Raw genomic sequence first — 22381 nt, 5'->3', positions numbered from 1 at the left:
GAGATGTTTGCACTATTTCCATATAGTTCTCTAAAAACATGAACTTCTGATTTACAATGTCTTTCATTATCAAGTATAAACAAATTTTTTAAAAAATTACTTTAGAACACCTCAATTATGTTGCCTGGCTGGCTCACTCACTATGTGAAGCAGTTTTGGTACCCCCCAAATTTTTTTTTGGAATTTCAATTAGCAAAATCATCAATAAAAACTAAGCTGCAGCATGATGCAAATAAAAATCAATAGGGTACAGGTTCTAAATACCAGGTAAAGAGGATTCCTTTGAAGTCTGTGTAGTAGTTTTGAGAAAAACCTCGTACTTTTGTTGCAATAAATCTCTTTCCTTACTTTGCTCATTAATTCCACATTTTCCATGGGAAAAAACACAATTTTTGAAAATAATTCAGCCCAAGACACTAGCAGACTGGCCATCACAATTGTTCATACTATGTAAAATTTCTTTCTACTGGGAGAAATTCAGGTGCCTCCAAATATAAAATAAACATCAACTGAAAGGAGAGTTTTCACTGGACAAGGTGGTGCATATAATCCTAACTACTTGGGAAACTGAGGCAGCAGAACTGATGGAGAACATAGCTCAAGACCAGCCTTGGCAAATACAGCTTGTTTCAAAAAAACAAATAAATAAAGAAGGGGAAAAGGGCTGAGTGTAAGAGAAGGTAATGGAATGAATACAATCAAAGTATATTATACACACTGCAATACCCCCAGAAGTGTGCAATTGGGGGCTTGGGTGGGCAATGGGGGTGAAAATAGGCAGGAGGTAATTAAAGTATGTTATGTACATGGACAAATCTGGCACAATGAAAACTATCAATCTGTATAACCAATATGCACTAATAAAAAAAAAATAGGGGATAAAAAGGAGGGACACCCATGATAGTATTACCAGAATCGATCTATTTGTCACATTGGAAGAAAACAGGGAAGCATTCCCCTCAGGTGGTCAGTTAGGTATCTAAGTCACACTAGTAGTAGAATTAACTATGGTCAATAAAATCAGGAGTTTGGGAGGTCTCATTAGCACTCAATGAAGTAGTATCCACTCTCCTGCTCAGTTCATGGCTGCCCTGGTTAAAAGTCATAATAAAAGAGTTTCAAAAAATTCTAACAGTGTGCTGGAACTGTAAAATTCTGTCTCACACAGCAGGCACAAAATAGTAATTCCCAAGCAAATCCAGATTTACTTCTGAAGGGTTATAAACTCTAAATATAAGGGACACATAATCTTACCATTGCGAAAAACTTTATTGAAATCAAATCCCTGGCTCGCTAAAAAGTCGATACTGGAGCTCTGAAACAAGAGGACATACATGTCAGTGCTGTTAGCAGCAGGCATACGAACGCAGTCAGAGAAGTAACTCAGTCAAGTAAATCCAAGACAGCCAGGCAAGGAAGCAAGTTCAGAAGACAAGAGATTTCTACCCATGGTGGCCTGTTTACTAGCTGGACTTATAAACCAACACCTTTTGTTTTACAATATTTTTAAAAATCTACTGAGTGAACAGATATTCTCCCATTTGGCAGAAAGGTCCTGACCTCCTGATTGCTATGCTGAATAAGACACTATGGTACAAGTATCATGCAGCTTAGATCTTATAAGAATGATTATCCAATAGCCGGCCGTGGTGGTGCAGGCCTGTAATACCAGGACTTGGGAGGCTGAGCCAGGAGGATTGTTGGGAGTTTGAGACCAGCCTGGGCTACAAAGTGAGCTCAAGGCCAACCTGAACTGCATAGCAAGACCCTGTCTAAAAAAATTAAAAAAAAAAAAGAATGACTACCTAACATGAAATTAGATATTAAAAACCCAAATCCTAACTGGAAGCTGGTTTTTTATTTGTTTTGTGAGTATTAGGGATTGAACTCAGGTCTTTCTCACTGAGCTATATCCCAAGCATCTGCACTTCCTTTTTTCATTTTTTATTTTGGGACAGGGTCTCACTAAATTATTAAAATGCCAAGGCTGAGCGCAAACTTGTGACCCTCCTGCCTCAGCCTCCTAGAGTGCTGGGATTGAAAGTGTGTGCTACCACAATCGGCTCTGACTGTTCTTAATGTTCAAGATCAAGACAAAAAGGTTCCCAATAACAAGCCTTACTAAGCAAACATTTTAAACCTAGGATAAGCTGAAACATATATTTAAATAAAAATATTAAGTAAATAATACTACACATGGTATGCAAGTACACCACAACACGAAGTTCTTACTCCAACTGATACAAGAGACTACTGTAGCAACGCAGATTTATTCTTCACTAAAATTGGGACATCAGCAGTCCATGTTCCTGAAACATTTTAATCTGGTCCCTCCTAGAACTACCTTTACTGACCTGGTCTTAAACATCAAATCCTTGGTCTAGATGGAAGGACGCTGTAATAAACAGTCCCAAAGAACTCAGAACATATTAACATCAGAGACATGACAAGGTTTCCCATATGAACAGATTATGGTAATTCCAGGGTAAATCTTCTAGGGAAAGCTGCACTTCTCCTGAGTCCTCGGTTGTCTGGACGTTTGGGACCACTGAGGACATGCTTCCCTCTAAGCTGTTAGGAGACTCAGAGATGAACAGCTGAACCTCTCTTTGGCACAAATTCTGTGTTCTGATCATACCATAGTAGCCATATTTTTCTTTTGGTTCAATTTTTCATTTACTTGTTTCTTAAAATTCTTATTCCTTTTGTCTTTTTTTTGAGACAGGGTCTTGCTATGCAGTTCAGGCTGGCCCTGAGCTCACTTTGTAGCCCAGGCTGGTCTCAAACTTGTAACAATCCTCCTGCCTCAGCCTCCTGAGTACTGGGATTACAGGCACGCGCCATGACGCCCAGCCCTTATACTTATTTCTTGCATGAAAAGGTAAACACATGAATATTAGCCAACACAAATCCTCTTAAAACATGGGCTTGGTAGTAGAGTGCCTGTCTAGCATGTTGAGAGGCTCTGGGTTCAATCCCTAGGACTGCAAAAATTAATTAACTAAAATAAAATATGGTGAAGTAGAAAAAAAACTTCTTACACACACACACACACACACACACACACACACTCACACGAGTACACGTAAATCATTTGCCATCCTGTCCAGGTTTTCTAAGTTACAACAACCTTCTCTCCATCCCCACTTCTTTTTTTATTCTGTCTTGAATTAAGACCCAAGATCTTTCCACTTGGCTTCCTAAATCCTTTTTGTCTGCCATCCTGAGTATTATAATTAGACTCACCTATACACCCCATCTGAGAAAGAAGCAATGAAAGATAAATTACAGAAAGGCATTTTTGTCTTTTCCTGTATTAAATTCCAAAACATCTTTATCCCATTATTAATTCCCTTCTTGAAGGTGTTTATTTTTCAACTGAAATAACAGTCTTTGGATTGCACAGCAATATAAATGTACTTAATACCACTGAAATATACACTTGAAAATGACTCAATGATACACACATTTTACAATTAAAAGAAAGCCACTGAGCCAACAAAATCTATTTGTGACTTACTATTCCCTTAAGTGTCTTACATGTACCTTTCTCAAGATTCAAAAGATGTGCATAGCTATTCTGGAGGATTATTTGAGGCATCTATCAAAAGTTCAAATGCAAGTATCCTATGACTCCACGATTCCTCTTTCATTCTAGAGATGTCCTACATATACAAAAAGATAAACTGCACATAGACATTGATTACAGCACTATTTTTCTTTTTTTATCTTTTTGAGACAGGGTCTCGCTATGCAGTTCAGGTTGGTCTTGAGCTCACTTTGTAGCCCAGGCTGGTTTCAAACGTGCAACGATCCTCCTGCCTCAGCCTCCTCCTGCCTCAGCCTCCCAAGTGCTGGGATTACAGGCCCGTCCCACCACACCCAGCTACAGTACTATTTATAACCCACGGGGAGTCTGCTTATAAAACTTAAAAACTGCTTAAATATATACCTATCCATACTATGAAATATGAAGACATTCTATTAAATGGAAATGCAAATTATGTAAAATATGAATAGTAGATATAATAAAAATTTTAAAATTAAGTATGTGTGTGTTGACATATGGGTATATGTGCACACATATATATAAAAAGTAGAAAACAGGAATGTGCCAGATGTGGTGGTACATGCCTGTAATCCTAGCACTTGGGAGGCTGTGGCAGGATTATAGTGGGTTCAAGGCCAGGCTGAGTTACATAGTCCAAGGCCAGCCTGAACTATATAGTGAGACTCTGTCTCAAAAAACAAAACCAGAAACAAAGAAAAAAGAGAAGGCGGGCATAGTGGCACACACTTGTAATCCCAGCACTAGGGAGACTGAGGCAGGAGAATTACTGTGAGCTCGAGGCCAGCCTCATCTACAAGTAAGCTCAAGGGCAGCCTGAATTGAATAGTGAGACCCTGTCTCCAAAAAAAAAAGAAAAAAGACAGAAACAAGAAAGGACATGGGGAAAAAGGCAGAAGGAAAGAAAGGTACTCATTACTCCATATACAACATTAGTATTTTAATTTTTTACAACTACCTATGCATCATTTTCTACGACTGCAGCTACAGGTGTTCAGCAAGGAAAAGGAGGAAGAATAGAAAAAGATAGAAATCACGTAAGTGCCACACAATTCTTCCTACTTCTTTTGTCTGTAACTCACTATTATTTGTCTTTACCCCACAGGCACACTCTCCAAGGTGTCTGCAGTTCTGTCTTTCCATTCTCCTGATCTTGGTGTGTGAGTATCTCACCAGGTGTACAGATACTTACTTTGCAAAGAACACAGTAAACTGCTTTGCTCTCAAATCCTACATGCTTTATGGGTGAAAAGAGCTCCTGGAGGGTGATTCCGAAATACTTTCATCTACTTGCTGACTCTAGAACCTAAGTCCCTTGCAAGACCATAAGATGTAACTCCGCTACATCACACAATTTTATTGTTTGTTCGTTTGTTCATTTATTTGTCTGTCTTTTTGAGGCAGGGTCTCACTACACAGTTCAGGCTGGCCTTCAGCTCACTTTGTAGAGTTGTAAGGATCTTCCTGCTTCAGTCTCCCGAGTGCTGGGATTACAGGTGTGTACCAGCACCCCAGCTAACAGTCATACAGTTTTAAACAAAACCATATTCAGCCAAGCCACTTTGAAGATACCTAAGTATAGTACAACAACTATTGATAATCTCCTACTTCTTTTGTCTGTAACTCACTATTATTTGTCTATTTGTTTTCCTGAGAAACTATCTTGTAGATAACAATATGTAAAACAATAACCATTGATAATTTCCTACCACTTTGTCTGTAATTTGGTAAGCCCGCCCATTATTATGTTGTCCTTCTTTTACTCTCTAAAATAAAAAATAAAAATAAAAATAAAAAAAACCCATATTCAGCCAGGCGTGGTGGCACACGCCTGTAATCCCAGCACTCAGGAGGCTGAGGCAGGAGGACCATTGCAAGTTTGAGGCCAGCCTGGGTTACAAAGTGAGTTCAAGGCCAGCCTGAACTGCATAGTGAAACCCTGTTTCAAAAAGACCAAAAAAACAAACAAACAAACAAACAAACAAAAAACCATATTCAATGAGGGACAAAAGGAAATCCAAAGATAACATACTTGACCCACACGATTCACAAGTTTAAACACTGAATCCAACCTTTTCTCTGCTGTTCCTTTGCTTTTTCAGACTAGAGAATCCCAGTGCCACTATTCCTTTGTCCATTTTAGACACTGGTCTCTGGGCTACCTACAAGAATATTATCTTTCTTTCTAAGAGTGGCTGGCAACTAGAACTGTACTAAGTATTCCAGATGTTACCAAGTCATGCACGACTCACACAGTGGGTGGAGCTCTTCTAATCTGTTTCCAATACTATACTTCCCAATATTTCCCAAAATAACTGTACTTGTATTGTCTTTTAGAACAGATCAGCATCTCTAGTGTCTTATTGTCACTCTGCTTTTGTTTAATTAGCCCCCGGCCAAAGCCATAGAATGCACCTTAAGTAATTCTCCATTCCTTGCACAGCTGCAAAACCAAACCTACATGAATTTCCAAACAGAGCCTATTTTGTCTCAGTGAAAATCTATAAATGCTGTTTAAATACCCTATATCAAGGTAATTATAAATAGCTGTCAACAGGCTGCAGGGAAAAGGAAATACTAACTATGGTTTACTTGATAATTTAAGAAAATTAACTACAGGATCAAAAATTACCCTGACCTTTTCTCTTTGGCCCTCAGGCATACAATTAACTCTGGAACTCACTGGTTTATGCCTTGCCTTATTTCAGAAAGAATGTATTGAGAAGCCCACCCTCTGGACCTTCACAACTGCAGTCCCATTTCTATGCCAGGGAAGGGCAAGATGGCAAGACTCAAATGAACTGCTTCTACTGGGAGAGAAGCAAGGAGGCAAGATGTCAGGGAGGGAAGATTAGCACTCTCTTCAATGACATATGCATATGCTCATAGCACTCAGTCACATCCTCCTTATCCACGAGAACAGATACTCAAGAAGGCAGAATGGGGAAACTCCCAGGTTAGCTACACCAAAGCCCCTGGGAACCTCCAGGAGGAACTCCCCTGTATCCTTACCCTGACCCACAAAGTCCTCTCATCCTCCAAGGAAAACCAATGCAATTTCCATTTACAGCCTCCTCGTCCTAACTGGAGAGCTGAGATAACAACCGAGGGATTAAGTACTTTAGCCCCTTCTGGGCTCTCTTTTTTCACAGCCTACAAACATATTCTGTTCTTCAGAAACTAAAGCTCCACCCTAAGAGGGGTGCAAAGAAACAGAGAAGCCTGCAAATCTTGATGTGTAATTTCAATTTAGAGACAGCAGAAACCCCAAATGCAGTCCCATTATAAGCCACGTTCTCAAACTCAGTTTTTTTTTTTTTTTTTTTTTTTTTTTTTCAAACAGAGTTTCGCTATGTAAGTCAGGCTGGCCTTGAACTTACTATGCAGTCCAGGCTGGCCTCAAACTTGTGGCAATCCTCCTGCATCAGCCTCCCAAATGGTGGGACTATAGGAGTGAACAACCATGCCCAGCAAATTCAGCTTTATTAATAATAAGGTTTATATTCTGGTTTCCATCTGCCTGTCTCTGTATCTTACTGCTTAACTCATTCTAAAGGAGAAGATAATGCTGTCGTTAACTTACACATCTAAAACTGGACATCAGAAATGTGAAATAATTTGCCGAGGCCCAAAATTAGTAGCAGAACGAAATTTTAAAGAGAGTTTTGATTCCACATTTCCACACTGCCTCACCGACAATTCATAAAAGAAAAAACCCAATTATGCTACTAACCTGACAGACAAACTTGACATCGGGTGAGGATCGATTGAAGGGTTTCGGGAAAACATAGAAGTTAAATGACTTCATGATATACCTGAGAAGACAACAGAAAGGAGACTTAGGGAGTTACACTGTACCACAGTGAGAATTCCCACCTCTTATTTTAAAAAACCTACTTTGAATCTGTGTAGTCATACTTAAAAGTGCAAAGGCCAAACTGAAACAGCAAAAAGTCCATGGAATGCTGGAAAAGGGAAATAAAACATCTGTCACAACACTGCTGCAAATTCAACCTGAGCAATAGTGTTTCCAACTAGGTGGCCTTTCTGTATCACTCAACTTGACTTTGGCAGAATACTTCCAATTAAAACACATCACACAGCTTATGAATCAGAGGCATTATTAATTTACACTTATTTCTTAATTTTCCCCAATTAAGCATTTTTCCTCATCATTGAGCATCACTATAAACTTTCAAGTTATTAAAATAAAAATTATTAAATTAACATTATTGTCCTATATATCAAATTAACACTGAAAATAATAATCATTCCCTGAAATGTTTTTCCAGCAAACAATTATTTTTGCTGTTATTTTAAACATAATTAAAAGATCATTTTGTGTCCGGTGTTGAGAACTGCTGTATTTCTTTAATGTGCAAATTTAACTATTACTCTGTAATTCAACAAAAGGAGGATCCATGTGGGGAAAAAAAAGGCTTTCAAGCACATTCACGTACCTTCTTAAGCTTCTGATACCTCTCTTCGGGAGTGTCAAAACCATTTGTCAGGGCACTGACTGATGGTCCATCACTGATTCCTAGATTTGAAGATATAAGTTTTTAACTTAATGCTAGTGTAATGTCAAGCACTGAACACCTCTAGAATTTCAAATTCTTATGAAGTAAGACTAAATAGAAGTGCCTCCTGCCTCACTTCTTCAAACTTAGCATTAATTTGGGGCTAGGGGTGTATTCCGTGGTAGAGTGCCTGCCTACTATCCACAAAGCCTAGGCAGGGCCTTAGACTGGATATTCCCTAGGAGAATGGTGGAGAACCTACAGGGCCGTGCAGAGGCTTTTTGTAATCACTGAAAGCTCTAAAAGGTTCACTGTCACTGCCCTCAGAGCTGGAGGGAGAAAGGATTACACAAACACACCTGCTGAGGTAGGTAAAATCTCATACTGTATAAAGGAATATACTCATTTACAGGTAAAATCTTGACCCTGGCCAGTCACAAAAGGACATATATTGTATGATTCCACTTATGTGATCTGACTATGGTAAAGCCAAATACAGACAAATTCATGGAGACAAATAGTGCACTGGAGAAAGTGAAAACGTACAGTACCAGTTTAGGAATATAAATTGTATGTTATGTAAATTTCATACACACATACACACACACACACACACACACACACACACACAAAATTATGGCCCTAATCCTCAAGCTTTCTACCTGGTACATGTAAATTGTTTTAAGCACCACCAAAACAACAATCTGTCCTCCCCGCCTCAGTCTAATCAATCACAAAACCACTGCATCTCTTCCGTGCTTTTTGAAAACATTTAAGAGGAAATGCCGAGACTTCTGCAACTTAAGGCTACAAAGAGCGAGGAGCAGCCACGGGGACAGAAGTTAGGGAACCGGGAGATAGGAAGGAGGAAGCAGCTGAAGGAGACTGAGCTATGCGTTGCAAGGTGCTAGCCCGAGCTTGCAAGGGAGGGATACCTGAAAACTCCCCATCGATGGCGAAGAAGTCTGCCTCCTCTACGGCCTGGTACACTTTATGAAGGTTACTCTTAAAATCTGCGGAGAAACCGAGAAGAAGCTCAGAGACTGACACCTGGCTTCCTGCCCCGGGACGCGCAAGGGGAGAGGGAATGAGCGCCGAAGACCGCCTAAGGTTGCTGGCTAATGGAGACACCTCCCAGAGGTGTGCAAGGTCTTAACAGGGTCAAGTCCCAGGGGTGCTCGGGCCAGGTCAGGTGGCTAGGCCGGAGGGGAACAAGGCCCCGTGGGTCCCCGGGCTGGAAGACAGCAAAGGCCCTGGAAGTGCACGTTCCGCAACGGCGCAAGGCCCCGAGAGCGCACGGGCTGAAGGCGTGCAAAGCGCACAGGAGTGGACCCGGCCCCGGGCCGCCAAACTCGCAGCCGCGGTGCGGGCCTAGCAGGCTGGACGAGTGTGGTCGTGGGGATGCGGGGAGGGGCGCCGCGGGCACGCACTATTCCTAATTATCTCCATTCCTCAGAGTGGCCGGAACCCCGGCCCCGCCTAGGCTCGCCTCAGCTGTTCTACTCGCAGTGTCCCGCAGCTACCGCGTTGGCCTCGGAGGTGGCAGAGGCAAAGGCAAAGGCACAGGCGGGCGGCAACAGAACACACGGCCCGGGCGACTTCCGGAAACAGCGCGCGCCCGCAGCGCCTGCGTCAACGCCTGCGTCACGTCGGAGGCGGGGCCAAGGCTGAGGACCTCTTGCTCCTTCCTGGACCGAAGAAGGGGCCTGGCTGTCAAATCCCCAAGGTGGGGGCTAATATAGGAAGGCATTGGCTTGGAAATATATGCAGTCTTGAGGTCTAGTTGATCAACAACTATTTACTGGGCTCCTTGTACAGTATGTGCCACTCTAATAGAGGTAGAGATACACTGATGAACAGGAAAGCATGGTCCCAGCCGCACTGGAACTTAAACTCGGAGTAGGAAGGAGAAAGACTGGGACCAGATTTACCACTTGGAAACTCTATAAAGAAAAAGTACAGGTGCTGTAATAGAGAATAATTGGGGTTGGAAGGTTACTGGGTGATCAGAGAAAGCAAAGTGATATAATCATAATGCAAAGACCAGCTTAGGAATGAAGGACAAACTCCTGGGCCCTTCACCTGTAATTCACCAAAAGTATGGTTTGTGTTTTCTGTTAAGATAATGAGGGACTTAGAAGTGGTTTTGCTAAAATTGTGACTCTTCACATGGACCTACAAATGCCCAATAGGTAATTCACAATAGAATAAAACTTGACCTTTTTATAAAACCCTGGGTCAAATCCTTCCCAGCAGTGAATACAGGCATGTTAGTCATTTAGGGGTGGGATCTCCAACCCCCAGGCTATGGGATGGTACTGGTCCTTGGCCTGTTAGAAACTGGGCCACAGAGCTGCATCTGTAGTTTACAAGCATGCCCCATCCCTTGAATTACCACCTGAGCTCCACCTCCTCCTGTCAGGTCAGCTAAGGAGTGATGGTTTTAGACACTGAGTGCCTAAACTGCAACCCCAAACCCACTTATTTATCACAAAGTGCCAACACTGCAATTAAATCTGAATACTGAGGTTTTAGTTTAGAAAAAACATACAACAACATCTTTTGTCTTAAAAACACAACAGAGCTTTTGGTGATACAGTTTTAATTGAAAAGTAAAAGTTTGCATTTGATGTGCTTTTGCACAATTAATGTGATCTTTGCAAACCTTGGCTCAGGCGACTTGGTTCTCGTGGTGACAGAGAGGGCTCTACGTGCCCACTATGGCACGTGTGCCATAAGTTCACCACTACTGAGCTAGGGCAGTACATTCTCATAGGAAAAAGAACCTTCCTGTGAACTGCATATGTGAGGGATATAGGTTGCACATGCCTTTGAATCATTGGGTAATTTCATCCAATGGAAAAATTGTCTTCCATGAAACTAGTCCCCTGACGCCAGGTGTGGTGGCGCACGCCTGTAATCTCAGCACTCAGGAGGCTGAGGCAGGAGGATCATTGTGAGTTCAAGGCCAGCCTGGGCTACAAAGTGAGTTTAAGACTAGCCTGAACTGCATACTGAGACTCTATCTCAAAAAGACAAAGGAAAAGAAAAGAAAAGAAACTGGTCTCTTCTGCCAAAATAGTTGGGGACCACTGATTTAGGAAGTGTCTGTCTAAAGTTTTGTAGTGCTAAATTTACCTAGCCCATCTTATTACTCTTCCAACTGAGGGCACTAGGATAAGAGATTTATAGAGACATCCAGCTATACCCAGAATCTCCACTTCCCTAAACCTGTAGTCACTTTAGATTCCAGCAGAACTTCACATGAGTGGAATTGACCCTCAAGTCAGGAGGATTCAACCTGAGCTAAGAAACCAGGATCGGAGAGGAGACCCTAGCCCACTTCAGTTAATCCTTAAAAACTGGCCTCCTGCTTTTGTGGGTGGGCCAGTTTGTCCCTCTTCACTGGAGCAAGCGCCTTCCAGGTACTACCCCAGCTGGTGCCATTTCCTTATCTTACCTTTCCCCCTGCTTATTTGTGTTCAGCTTTAAATTCTATTATCACTTAAGTAAGGCCCCACTATCTACAGAATTCATCCTTGGGAATACTATGGTGTCACAGAGGAGAGAGGTGGAAAAGAGTTCTCTACCAAGGAGATCTTACCTGAGCGGAGTTGTATGTTGGGTTGAGATTGCAGTTTATCATCAAAGTCTAACACTGAGCCGAGATGCAGTAGATGTTCAATAAAATGTATTGAGTGGATGAATTCACTTTGGTGAATTCACAAAAGCTAATTAAGAAGTTGGGTAGAAGACGTGTTTTCAAAGGTTACTTCTGGAATGTATTCAATCTTCCTAAACTTCAGTTTCCAGGGGTTGTACTGAGAATTATTGGTGTTAAGGTATATGAATTGTACTGTATCAATAAGCCCATATAAGTGTTTAGTGGAAGTACAGTTTCAGTTTGGGAGAATGAGTAGTAGTGATGCTTGCCTAACTATGTGAACAGACTTGATGCCACTGACCTGTAAAATCCCGTAAGATCGTTAAAACAGTAAATTTCATGTTGTGTATATTCTAATACAAAAGAAAAAAATTTTACTGCCAGGCATGTTGACACACAGCTGAGGCAGGAGAATAGCAAGCTCAAGCCCAGACTGGTCAACTTAGTGACTGAGATCCTATATCAAAATTAAAAATTTTAAAAAGGGTTGGGGATGTACCTTTGCACAAGGACCAGGGTTCAATTTCAAGTACTCCAAATAAAACAAACACCAACAGTTTTTTGAGATAGGGTCTCACTCTGTAGCCCTTCTTACTCCCAGTGATCCTCCGGTCTCAGCTTCCTGAGTGCTCGGATTACAGGTGTGTGCCACCTCACCTAAACTAACATTAACAGTGTAGTACATACCTATTGCCAGATTATCTTCCAGAAAATGAGCTCACACCAACTGCGCTGGAACAGAGTATTACCAATCGTTACCAGTTTGACAGGTGGAGAAAAGTCGTCTCAAATTAGCACTTAGACGATCTCCAGACGATTTAAAACCAGTAACCAAAATGAGTTCTCCAAGACCCAAACACAGTGAAAAAGAGGAGAAAGGACGTGGTGATAATGTTATTTTAATTCCAAATCTTCTCAATATTGTAAAATTCATCTTTAGCCTTTGTTCTGTGATTTTCTGCATAAAATGTATGAAGGAAAATTGTAGAGGACACAATGCGGCCTTGTAATCTTTTCATTCCTGGGCAAGGCTGTTTGCTCTGGATACAGAAACAGCCGCCTCGGAGAGTACTTAGTCTCACGCAGCCTCCCTCCTTCGCCTCAAGCTGTAACTCCTGAGCTCTGGGTTCTTCAGCGAAGAGGAAAGGGCGGGGCCAGCGCTTGTACGCATGCGCCCACGTCCTCCACCCGGGAGTGGCCGCTCTAGGCAGCGGGGAGGTCGCAGAGTTGAGGGGTTTGGGAAATGAGTGCGGCCTTTCCTCTATGGTCGCGGGCAGGGGGCGAGCTCCGCACTCCCTCCTAGGTTACCTCCGGAAGTGAAGCCGCGACCTCCCCCTCTTCTTCCGCGGGGGTCCGTGTTGGGGGCGATGGCCGGGTAGCACCCGGGATGAAAAGAATGGTGAGCTTTGGCGTGGGGGATTGCTGCTAGGGGGCAGCTTGGTTTCGGGGTGTGGTGGGAAAGATGGACCGGAGTGCCCTCGGCTGAGCCGCTCCGGCGGAGTTGGAGGAGGCACGCGGGTTTTTCTCGCACAGGCCCGGGTCCTGGGCAGCTGGGTCCTGGGCAGCTGGGTCCTGGCCGCTGGATGCAGACCCCAGCTTGGCCGACTTCCCCATCTCTTCCCAGCAACCCCACGTCTACACGGCTGGCCCCTCGGTTTCAGGGCCAGAGCCGCTAGCTCCCGGGGCTGCTGAGGCGAGGGTGGGGGAGCATCGCTTCTACCCACCTTTGATGGGTACAGAGGGACTTCAGCCCGCCAAGAGCACTGGCCACAGCTTGTGACAGCCCTACTAGACTTGATCGGGACCCTGATAGGCACCAGGTTGAGATCACGGTCTATTAGAGGCGGAGTGATTTTTTTTCCCTTGTTAAAAATGGGGTAACGGAAGCACAGAAAGGAAAAATGAAACTCCAGAGTCACAGAGGCTGGGCTAGAATCCCAGCCTCTTAGCTCAGAAATCTAAAGGTGTGCAAAAGGGAGTTTCGTTTCGTTAAAAAAGTAAAGAAATGTGGGAATGACTCAGGTTATGTCTAACTGGGAAATCTTTGGCGGGGCAGGCCCTACCCCATAGACCTTTGGTAGAAAAGAAAATGATATCCCAGCCCCTACCATGCCCTCAACTGTCGCCTTTGGGTCCTCCCCGCCGAAGCCCATTGGTCCGACCTTTGGGTGGCCCTAACGTCACACCCAGAGAAACCAATACGAAGGAGTTTTGCTCTCATCCTCGGGCACACCCCAGAGCCGGTGCAGCCTGCACGTGCCAATAGGATTTTGTTCTTGTCAATGCTGTTTTGTAAATAGCCTGGATGCATCCTGATCTGTGTTTATCTCTGGATATTTACATCAACTGATTGAAAAACTGTACTTATCCAGGGCAGTTCTATCATTTGTGTTTCCCTTCAGCGTTGACTTTTTTCCTCCAGTGTTTACACTAGCACTAACTACATAGCACTTAGGAAATTCTATTATTAATACCAATCAACCATACAGCAAACTCTTTTAAGTATTTATGAATAACTTGTCCTCTAACCCTCTCGGTAATGCTTCGAAGGTGATGTTCTTATCTTGGTCTGGTAATGGGAAATGTGAGGCCCAAGGAGAATGAATGGTGATCTTGTTTGGAATCTAGATTAGTCTCACTTCTAAGACCATACTGTTACAACTCTACCAACTTCTCCAAGGAAACTATAGTCCAGGAGATAAGAAAACTTACACAAATAAACGTTACACTAATGCGCAGAGGCAGGAAAGATTAATTTCGGTGTGTGGGAGTTAGTATTTAGAGACATGATATGAGTCTTGTCAGTGGATATCTTTGATTCAGAGATGGTATGGAGCTGTGTTACAGATGGGGAGAACAATGTGAAAATATGGAAGAACGCCCAAAGCGCAGAAATTAGTACATGGGACCACTGTGTAGTATATAAATAAAGAACAATAGAGGAGAATCACAGTAATAGTATTAGTTGATGATTTCATGGTACTTAATGCGTGCCATGCACGATTCTGAGTGTTGTGCATATAGTAATCATTTTAATCCCTTCAAGGTTATTAACATCCTTATTAGGCAGGTAACTATTAATATCCTCATTTGACAGACGAAGCAACTAAGACAGAAAAGGTGACTTGCCTAAAGCCATACAGTTAATAATTAGTTGACCTGGGATTTTCAACTCACTCATTCTGGCTGTAGAGTTTGTGCAATAATTTAAAAAGTTATTTTGATTGAGGATGAGGGTGTAGCTCAGTAGTGAAGTATGTGCTTAGCATACAGAAAGCCCTGGATTCAATCCCTAGCACTGAAATGAAGGTTATGTGGATTGCTGGCTACTTCTATGTCTAGTTTAGGACTGTGGATTTTTGTTTTCTTATAGTAGGGAAGGTTTTTGAGTAAAGGAGGGAGGGCCTTGAGGGGAATTTTGCTCTGGAAGGATGATTTAAGCTCTAAAGAGAGGAAGGAATGGTAAGAAGAGAATTTGAAGTGTTACTTACTTAAACTTCATTTTGTTTGTACCTTGTCTGAGATATATATGTGTGTATAATGGCTCTCAAGTTCCAGACTTGCCTGCATGTAATAATGTTCTGAAGGGTTTGTTTAAAACGTACAGTCAGCTAGGTGTGGTGATGCGCCCCTGTAATTACAGCACATGGGAGGTTGGGAAAGGGGGATCATGAGTTTGAGTCCAGCTTGGGCTACATAGTGAGATCCTGTCTCCAAAAAAAAAAGTAGTCACCCCTCCATCTCCTGAGATCCCATATGTGTGAATTCAATCAACCATGGACTGAAAATTTTGAGAAAAATAAAATTCCCAAAAAGCAAAACTTGAATAACAACTATTTACCTGGCACTTACATTGTATTAGGTATTTTAAGTAATCTAAAATGACTTAAGAGATACAGGAGGGTATGCACAGGGTATATGCAAATACTGTGCCATTTTAAATATGGAACTTAAATATCCCCAGATTTTGGTATTTGTGGGGTGTGGTGGAACCAATCTCTCAGGAGGGGTGACTGCATTTCTCAGCCTTGCTCCCAGACATCCTGGTTCAGGGTCACCAAACCTCCCAGGTGATTCTGACAAAGATATTAAGAGCTATTGTGATAAGCAGTCAAATATTGAGTTGATTTTCAACTAGAAATCTAGAGCCCTGCTTTGTGCCAGTCACTCTGGGGTAGAAGATAGGATTCGATGGCTTGGTTCCTGGTTACAGGAAACCCAGGTTTTGACTGGAAAGACAAAGGATGTGGCTGAACCAAAAGTATGTAAAAGGTGTAAGAGTGAATGGAATCTGAAAAGCGTACTGAGTAATACTGAATCATAACTGAATTTTTTTGTTGTACTGGGCACGGAACCCAAGGCCTTATGCATGGTAGGTACATATTCCCCCGTGCCAAAAGTGAGATACCTTAAAACTAGTAGTTAAAGTATAGATTACTTGGTAGCCATTGTAGTAAAGCTTTCTGATTTGTTGCACATCTACAAAGTTTAGTACAGGAGAAGTCCTTGAATATCTGCCACATAACACATGCAAGAGAACAGGCACAGAGAGAACCTGGATACTCTTCTTAGCCTGCCCCTCATCTTGCCCAATGTCACCTAAGGCAATAAATCACTGGGCTTCAAAATTCAGGCAGCAAGTTAATATCCAAAGGAGCTAGCTACCTTTGTCCTAGTGATTGCTGACCCTGTCCAAAAAAATCTTTCTGGAATAGGAAAAAGAAAAGGTTTTATAGACCACTTCCCTTGTATTAATAATACAAGAGCCCATTTTGCTACCTGTAGGAAGTCCACTAACATTCTGTTCTCATTGCCATTTTTGACCCTTGGCTCACTTACATTTTGGCACATTGCTGTTTCACAGTCCCTGGAAATGGATGGACACACTTTGGACATTCAATAATGTGTAAGTGTTTATAGTAGTATCTCCAGGAGTAAGCCTACTGTGCCAGAAATAGTAGTTTCCCACTCAGCCCTCCCCCTGTTTTTGCTGTGAATGTCTGCATAGAACAGCATGCTCACCCTAACAGTTATCCACTGGAGTTCTTATTCCAAAACAGTACTGTCTGATGCTAGTATGTTTTTCTCAGGGCCTAGGTAATAAAAGAGTGTATCATTGCTTTGAACTAATGACTGTTAATTACTTCATTGGGGTTAATATCTTTATGAAGGCAGGCTTTAAGTCAGACTATGATTTAAAACCTGGCTCTGCCCTTTACCAATTAGGCTTCTCTTGTCTTGTCTGAAAAGTGGAAATGACTATTAATGCTTATCCCATAGGAGTATTGGCACTTTCAAACTATAAGAGCTCAATAAATATTAGCAATTATTACTTCTGTTGTCATATATATATCATGAAAAGAAATAGCCTAATTGGAGGCCCAAAGAAGCTAAAATATTTTTCCTCCTCTCTTTTTTTCCTATGGTGCTGGGAATGGAACCAGGACTCTGAGCATGTAAGCATGTACTCTACCACTGAGCCACATCCCAAGCCCAAAATCTTTTTATTTTTGCACTGAACATCCTTGCAAAGAAATGATGGAGATCATATTGTTTAGGCTGAACCCTCAATAAATTAGCCCTTAAAAGGGTTATTCCTAAAATAATAGGAATCTTTTATAGTCACAGTAAATGTATGTTGAATGAAGAGCAGAACTATAATATACTGCTGGAGCAAGCAGTTTGAGAGTCACAATTTCTAGCCAGTTGTCGTGATGCATGGTGTATATCTGTAATCCAGCACTTGGGAGGCTGAGGCAGGAGGATCGATATGAGTTTGAGGCCAGCCAAGGCTACAAAGTGAGTTCAAGGCCAGCCTAAATTACATAATGAAACCCTCAAAAATAAAAAATAAAAATAAATACAGTTTCTAAAGAGTTAACAATCACTGAAATCATTGATGAGATCTTTAAGCTAAAATATAAAAAATCCTTAAACTCAGAATCAATGCATTGTCTTTCAGTAAGGTCAGTGGAGATTACTGTGTTGACTTTTTTCAATAGTAATGACTTTCTTACGTGGGTGATTAAGGAAGCAAACAGGTGACGGCAGTGCTATCCCCTCCTTCTGGATGGCTGCCCTGCATATTAACCTATGGATAAGCTCTCTACTAAGCCAGACAATTTTCCTTCCAAAGGAGGCCATATCTAGCTTCTTTACTTTCATAGCGTCACTGGGAGACTGTGTCCTTGTCTTCTTTCATCATTTTCAGGTAACTACACCCTGTCAGTTGGGTATGTCTTTGAGAGAACTTGAAGAGGTCATGTTTTTTGTTTTGTTTTGTTTTGTTTGTTTTTTTTGTTTTTTGTTTTTTTGGTTTTTTTCCGGTACCACGAATAGAACTTACAACCTTGCACTTGCCAGGCAGGCGCTGTGCCGCTGAGCTAAATCCCCAGCCCCAAGGTCATGTTGATAGATACGCTGGAGGTGCCTAAGTCCTCAGAGGCTATACTGTGATGAGCATCAAGCCAACTGTGCCCTTGTATATGTGGTCCCTGCCCTCAGGTTGACTGGAGCCTTTCATACACACAGTCTGCAGAGCAAGGTTCTCTGGGCTCCCACTCCAAAGCAGAGGAGGAGCAGTTAATGGTGTGGGAGACCTCACATGGGCACCAACTTTCTCAGCAATCTAAGCCTCGAAGCAGATCAAGACAGGAAAATTAAACTGGCAGAACTCCGAAAGTTGGCCAGCTGAAGGCCAGTTGGGCTGGAAACAACCGTATACTAGTTGGACTGTATAAAGGTATCACAGGGGATGAAGTATTGACAGGGGATGAAAACTCAGGGGTCAGGCAAGTGACAATTGAACAGGTGAGAGAGGAGCAGATCATAGCTGGTGGCCCTGGCTGAAGGGACAGCTGCTGTAATCTTGGCTCTGATTCTTATCATGTAGGACAAGCCCTCAGTGTGGCCTTGCTTTCTGATTGTTTTCTCAAAGGAAGTCAGAAGTCTAGGTTTTTGTGTGAAATTAGATTTTTAAAAAATGTTGGGACCTAATGCAATATTAAAAAAAAAAAAAAGTCAAGCTGTCAGGATAGTGTACAACAGTTTGGGGGCTGAGGCAAGGGGATAGCAAGTTGGAGCCTGGTCTGGGCAACTTAGGAAGACCCTGTCTCAAAATTTTAAAAAATTGGGCGTGTTGGTGCATGCCTGTAATCCCAGCACTCGGGAGGCTGAGGCAAGAGGATCACCATGAGTTCAAGGCCAACCTGGGCTACATAGTGAGTCCAGGCCAGCCTGAACTATACAATGAGAACCAGTCTCAAAAAAAAAAAAAAAAAAATGCTGGGGATGTGACTCCATGGGAAAACCCTGGGTTCAATGCCCAGGACTAACAAAGGTTAGGGGGACAGGCTCACTGGCACACATCTGTAGTCTCAGCCATTTGGACGAGATCAGGCACGTTCAGGGTGGTATGGCCGTAGACAGTCTTAGCCATTTGGGAGGCTATAGAGGATCATTGAGCCCAGGAGTTTGAGAGCATTCTGGGCAGCACGGTGTGACTTCATCTCAAGAACAAAAACAAAAATAAAAGAACACCCTGTAAAAGAAAGCCTGCCTGCAGGCCAGATGTTACCACAGCAGGCTGGTGGCTGCTGATGGCAGTGATGTCCAGGACGTGAAGGATGGGTACTGTGGCACTGTGTAAGGCTGGGTCCATTCTAACCACTTCAACATGCAGAAGAATTTAGTACAGAAGGAAGCTGTTGTCCCAGTGGGTATTCAGTAGTTCTTAACCTTATCTTGGTTATGACCCCATCTGAAAGCCTAGTGAAAACTCCCTCCGGGGAACACACAGCTGTGTACACACAGGGGGACCTGGAATTCATACCTGAAGACCTCTCCAGGCTTCAGTTGCAGACCCAGCCTTTCATTCAGAAAGCCAGCCCTTCTGAGTGACTCAGTCCCTGTGGGAACGTCTGAGGTTTTGCTGCACTCTGCAATCCTATGGTGCTCAACCTACGATTTTAAACTTGTTTCTATTTGTTGTTTTCTCAACTTTACCAAACTCAGACATTCTTCCCATTAGTTTTGAACTAGGTAATTAACATGTTGCTATTTCATAAACAGAAGTGTGTCCATGTGCAGGGGCTGCAGGGGTGGGAATGGAATGATTCTCCTCCTGATCCTGCACATGTCTCCCTAGTCTTCTCCAAGGCTATTGAGGCAAAGGGAAGATACAGAAAAGAAGGTAACAGAGAGAGGCTTTCTAACACATGCTTCCCCATGTGGGCACTCAGGGAAAGAAAGCCAGTGAGCTGCTTCATGGCTTCAGCCTGCCGCCGAGCTGGCCATGTTTGCAGAGAACAGCTGTAAATGTCGTCAGACCCGAGGACTGTGGCCTTCTCCTCAATGAGGCCATTAAGCATTGCCAGCGCAGCAGGGTGTGTTCACCCTGGTCAGAATACCGACGCCTGAGCTAGATTCTATCATTGAGAGACATTTTGCTCCTCTGAAAGTACTGCTTTCTTTAGTGTAAATAACCCCAGTACACATGAGAGCAGAAAAGATCAACCAAGTTTGGTAAAGGGTGTGTTCTCTTTTCTCTGTTAGCTTTCAGTTTTTGAATTTAGAGGAAAATGAAACTTAGCAACTATAGAGTAATTGAAGTCCACGTAGTTTTTAATTTGTTAAAGGCAGTTACAAAACAGTGAATGCCACGTCAGATTTGCATAGTGACTGATAAAGTGCACACCTTAATGTTAGTGTGCGATTTGTGTTATATGAGAGGCCCAAATTATAAATAAAGAGTAACATAAAAGATAGATAAATAGGAAATTGGGAGATGGAGCTTTCTGAAATGGGAAGGGGATCAAGAGATGGGCAGGCAGGGAAAGGAGGTGAAAAAGGAAAGAAGATGTGTTGTGTACATGTTCCACCTCCACGCAAGGAATGGAAACATGTACTGCAGACATTACGCACTGATAAAAAAGTAAATATGTGACAGTTAAAAAAGAAACACCCTGCTTTAAGCATACCTTGAAGAATGAATAATGTAATATAATAAATACCTTAGTTTTTCAATTATAAAGTGAGATGGCTACATGTTTGACTAAAAAGATGCATCTTGAAAGATACATGTACGAATTTATTAGACAAGGAACTCCTGGTCTATTCTAGTTTTTAAAAGTCTGATTTGTGAGAAACTTAAGTATCCTCTTTGCTGGTGACTGAAATCATGTATGTAGCCTCGTTCTCATTCCCAACAGTATCATTTGGTGTCCCCAGCTATTCACTGAACATTTCTGCTTGGGAGTCTTGTCATCAACTTCTTCAAAATTCAAGTTACATTTATAAGACTGACCCTGTTTACTCACAGTAACCCAGTTTCTGTCAGAAGTACAGTTTTTCTTCCCTGGTTCAAAGCCCTAGCCAGTATTTTTGATCATTCTCTCAAGTCACTAAAGCCCACACATGATATTCTTTTGTCTTTTTTTTTTTTTTTTTTTTTTTTTTTTTTTTGGAGACAGGGTCTCGCTATGCAGTTCAGGCTGGCCTTGAGCTCACTTTGTAGCCCGGGCTGGCCTCAAATTCACACAGTCCAGCCTCAGCCTCCCAACTGCTGGGATTACAGGCGTGCGCTACCACGCCTGGCTTGATTTTCTTAACATCTTCAAGATTTATCTCTTCCTTCCTTCCTTTCATTTTTTATTTATTGTTCTGTTTTTTATGGTACTGTGGATCAAACCCAGGACCACACACATGCTGCTCAAGTGCTCTACTACTGAGCTACACCTCTAACCCCTGCATTTTCATTTTGGAAAATGAAGTAATAACACCTCATTTCTAACTTGTCCATGATTATTCTCCTTACTTCAGCCTCTCCTCCTTCACAATGAGATTTTTCATTTTTAAGTGCAGCTTTGCTGTCCTCATTGCCAATCAGTCTGTCTATCTGTCTACCAAGCTGTCTACCTATCTATGCTCCCATCTCCTATCTGCCTACCTCTCACTAATTTGCCAGGTGAGACCGTGAGTCAGACCTGGATTTCAGTTGTGTCATTCAGCTGTTTTCAGTCAAAATACTGTGTCCAAGTCAAGCCCAATCTTGTGCGGGCCTCACTCCCAATCCTGCCCACAGTCTCTGTATCTTTTATTGGACACTGAATCCAGCTGTGATATGGATATATTCTAAGGACCTGGCTCAGTACCCAGCTTGTGGGAGATGCTCATTAAATAGCAGTGGCTTAGCTGGGCATGGTGGCACATACGTAATCCTAGCGCTCAGGAGCCTGAGGCAGGAGGATCACCACTAGTTCAAGGCCAGCCTAGGCTATATAATGAGGCCCTGATTGAAAAACAAAAAGGTGACATTAGCATATTTATGTGGTACCAAATTACCAAAAAGGGTACCATATGCATGTTTGAGTTAATTTAAGGGAAGGGGATATATTGAGTCATGGGGGTGGGTTGGCTTGGCACTAGAAAACAAAACTGTGCTCATTTCCTGGAATTGTTCAGTTAAAGCCCTGGAAATCAAATGTTTATGAAATACTAATGATCTACTGTTACTGTGTGTTTTGCTGGGCTGAGAAGTTGGTTATTTAAAATCATATACATGGGGGCTGGGGATTTAGCTCAGCGGCAAAAGCGCCTGCCTGGCAAGCGCAAGGTCGTGAGTTCGGTTCC

At 42.4% G+C, this 22381-nt stretch overlaps 2 protein-coding genes across 5 annotated transcripts in view; one reads left to right on the top strand and one right to left on the bottom strand.

The window, feature by feature from the left end:
• Parn (poly(A)-specific ribonuclease) overlaps nt 1-12838 on the bottom strand; it is a 165358-nt gene extending 152520 nt beyond the window's left edge. For 2 of the 4 annotated variants that reach the window (XM_005391134.2, XM_005391135.2), the window contains exons 1-6: nt 9519-9711; nt 9024-9101; nt 8029-8108; nt 7466-7533; nt 7302-7383; nt 1255-1315 (exon numbers count right to left, since the gene is read on the bottom strand). In XM_005391134.2, coding sequence (XP_005391191.1) covers nt 1255-1315; nt 7302-7383; nt 7466-7533; nt 8029-8108; nt 9024-9101; nt 9519-9537 — 388 coding nt within the window. In that variant the 5' untranslated portion in view covers nt 9538-9711. Of the gene's footprint in view, nt 1-1254; nt 1316-7301; nt 7384-7465; nt 7534-8028; nt 8109-9023; nt 9102-9518; nt 9713-12439 lie in introns of those variants that run through there. The other 2 variants (XM_005391140.2, XM_013517837.1) reach the window with 2 other exon arrangements.
• A 102-nt stretch (nt 12839-12940) lies between these two features.
• The window catches only part of Bfar (bifunctional apoptosis regulator), a 26388-nt gene continuing 16947 nt past the window's right edge, over nt 12941-22381 (top strand). The window contains exon 1 of the mRNA XM_005391133.2: nt 12941-13151. The gene's annotated coding sequence lies outside the window, so the exon portion shown is untranslated. The remainder of the gene's footprint in view (nt 13152-22381) is intronic.

This window comes from Chinchilla lanigera, unplaced genomic scaffold (genome assembly GCF_000276665.1).
Source record: "Chinchilla lanigera isolate Chin_1 unplaced genomic scaffold, ChiLan1.0 scaffold00041, whole genome shotgun sequence".
Classification (NCBI taxonomy): domain Eukaryota; kingdom Metazoa; phylum Chordata; class Mammalia; order Rodentia; family Chinchillidae; genus Chinchilla; species Chinchilla lanigera.
Note: the sequence above shows the minus strand (reverse complement) of the source record. Positions and strands in the feature narration are given on the sequence as shown.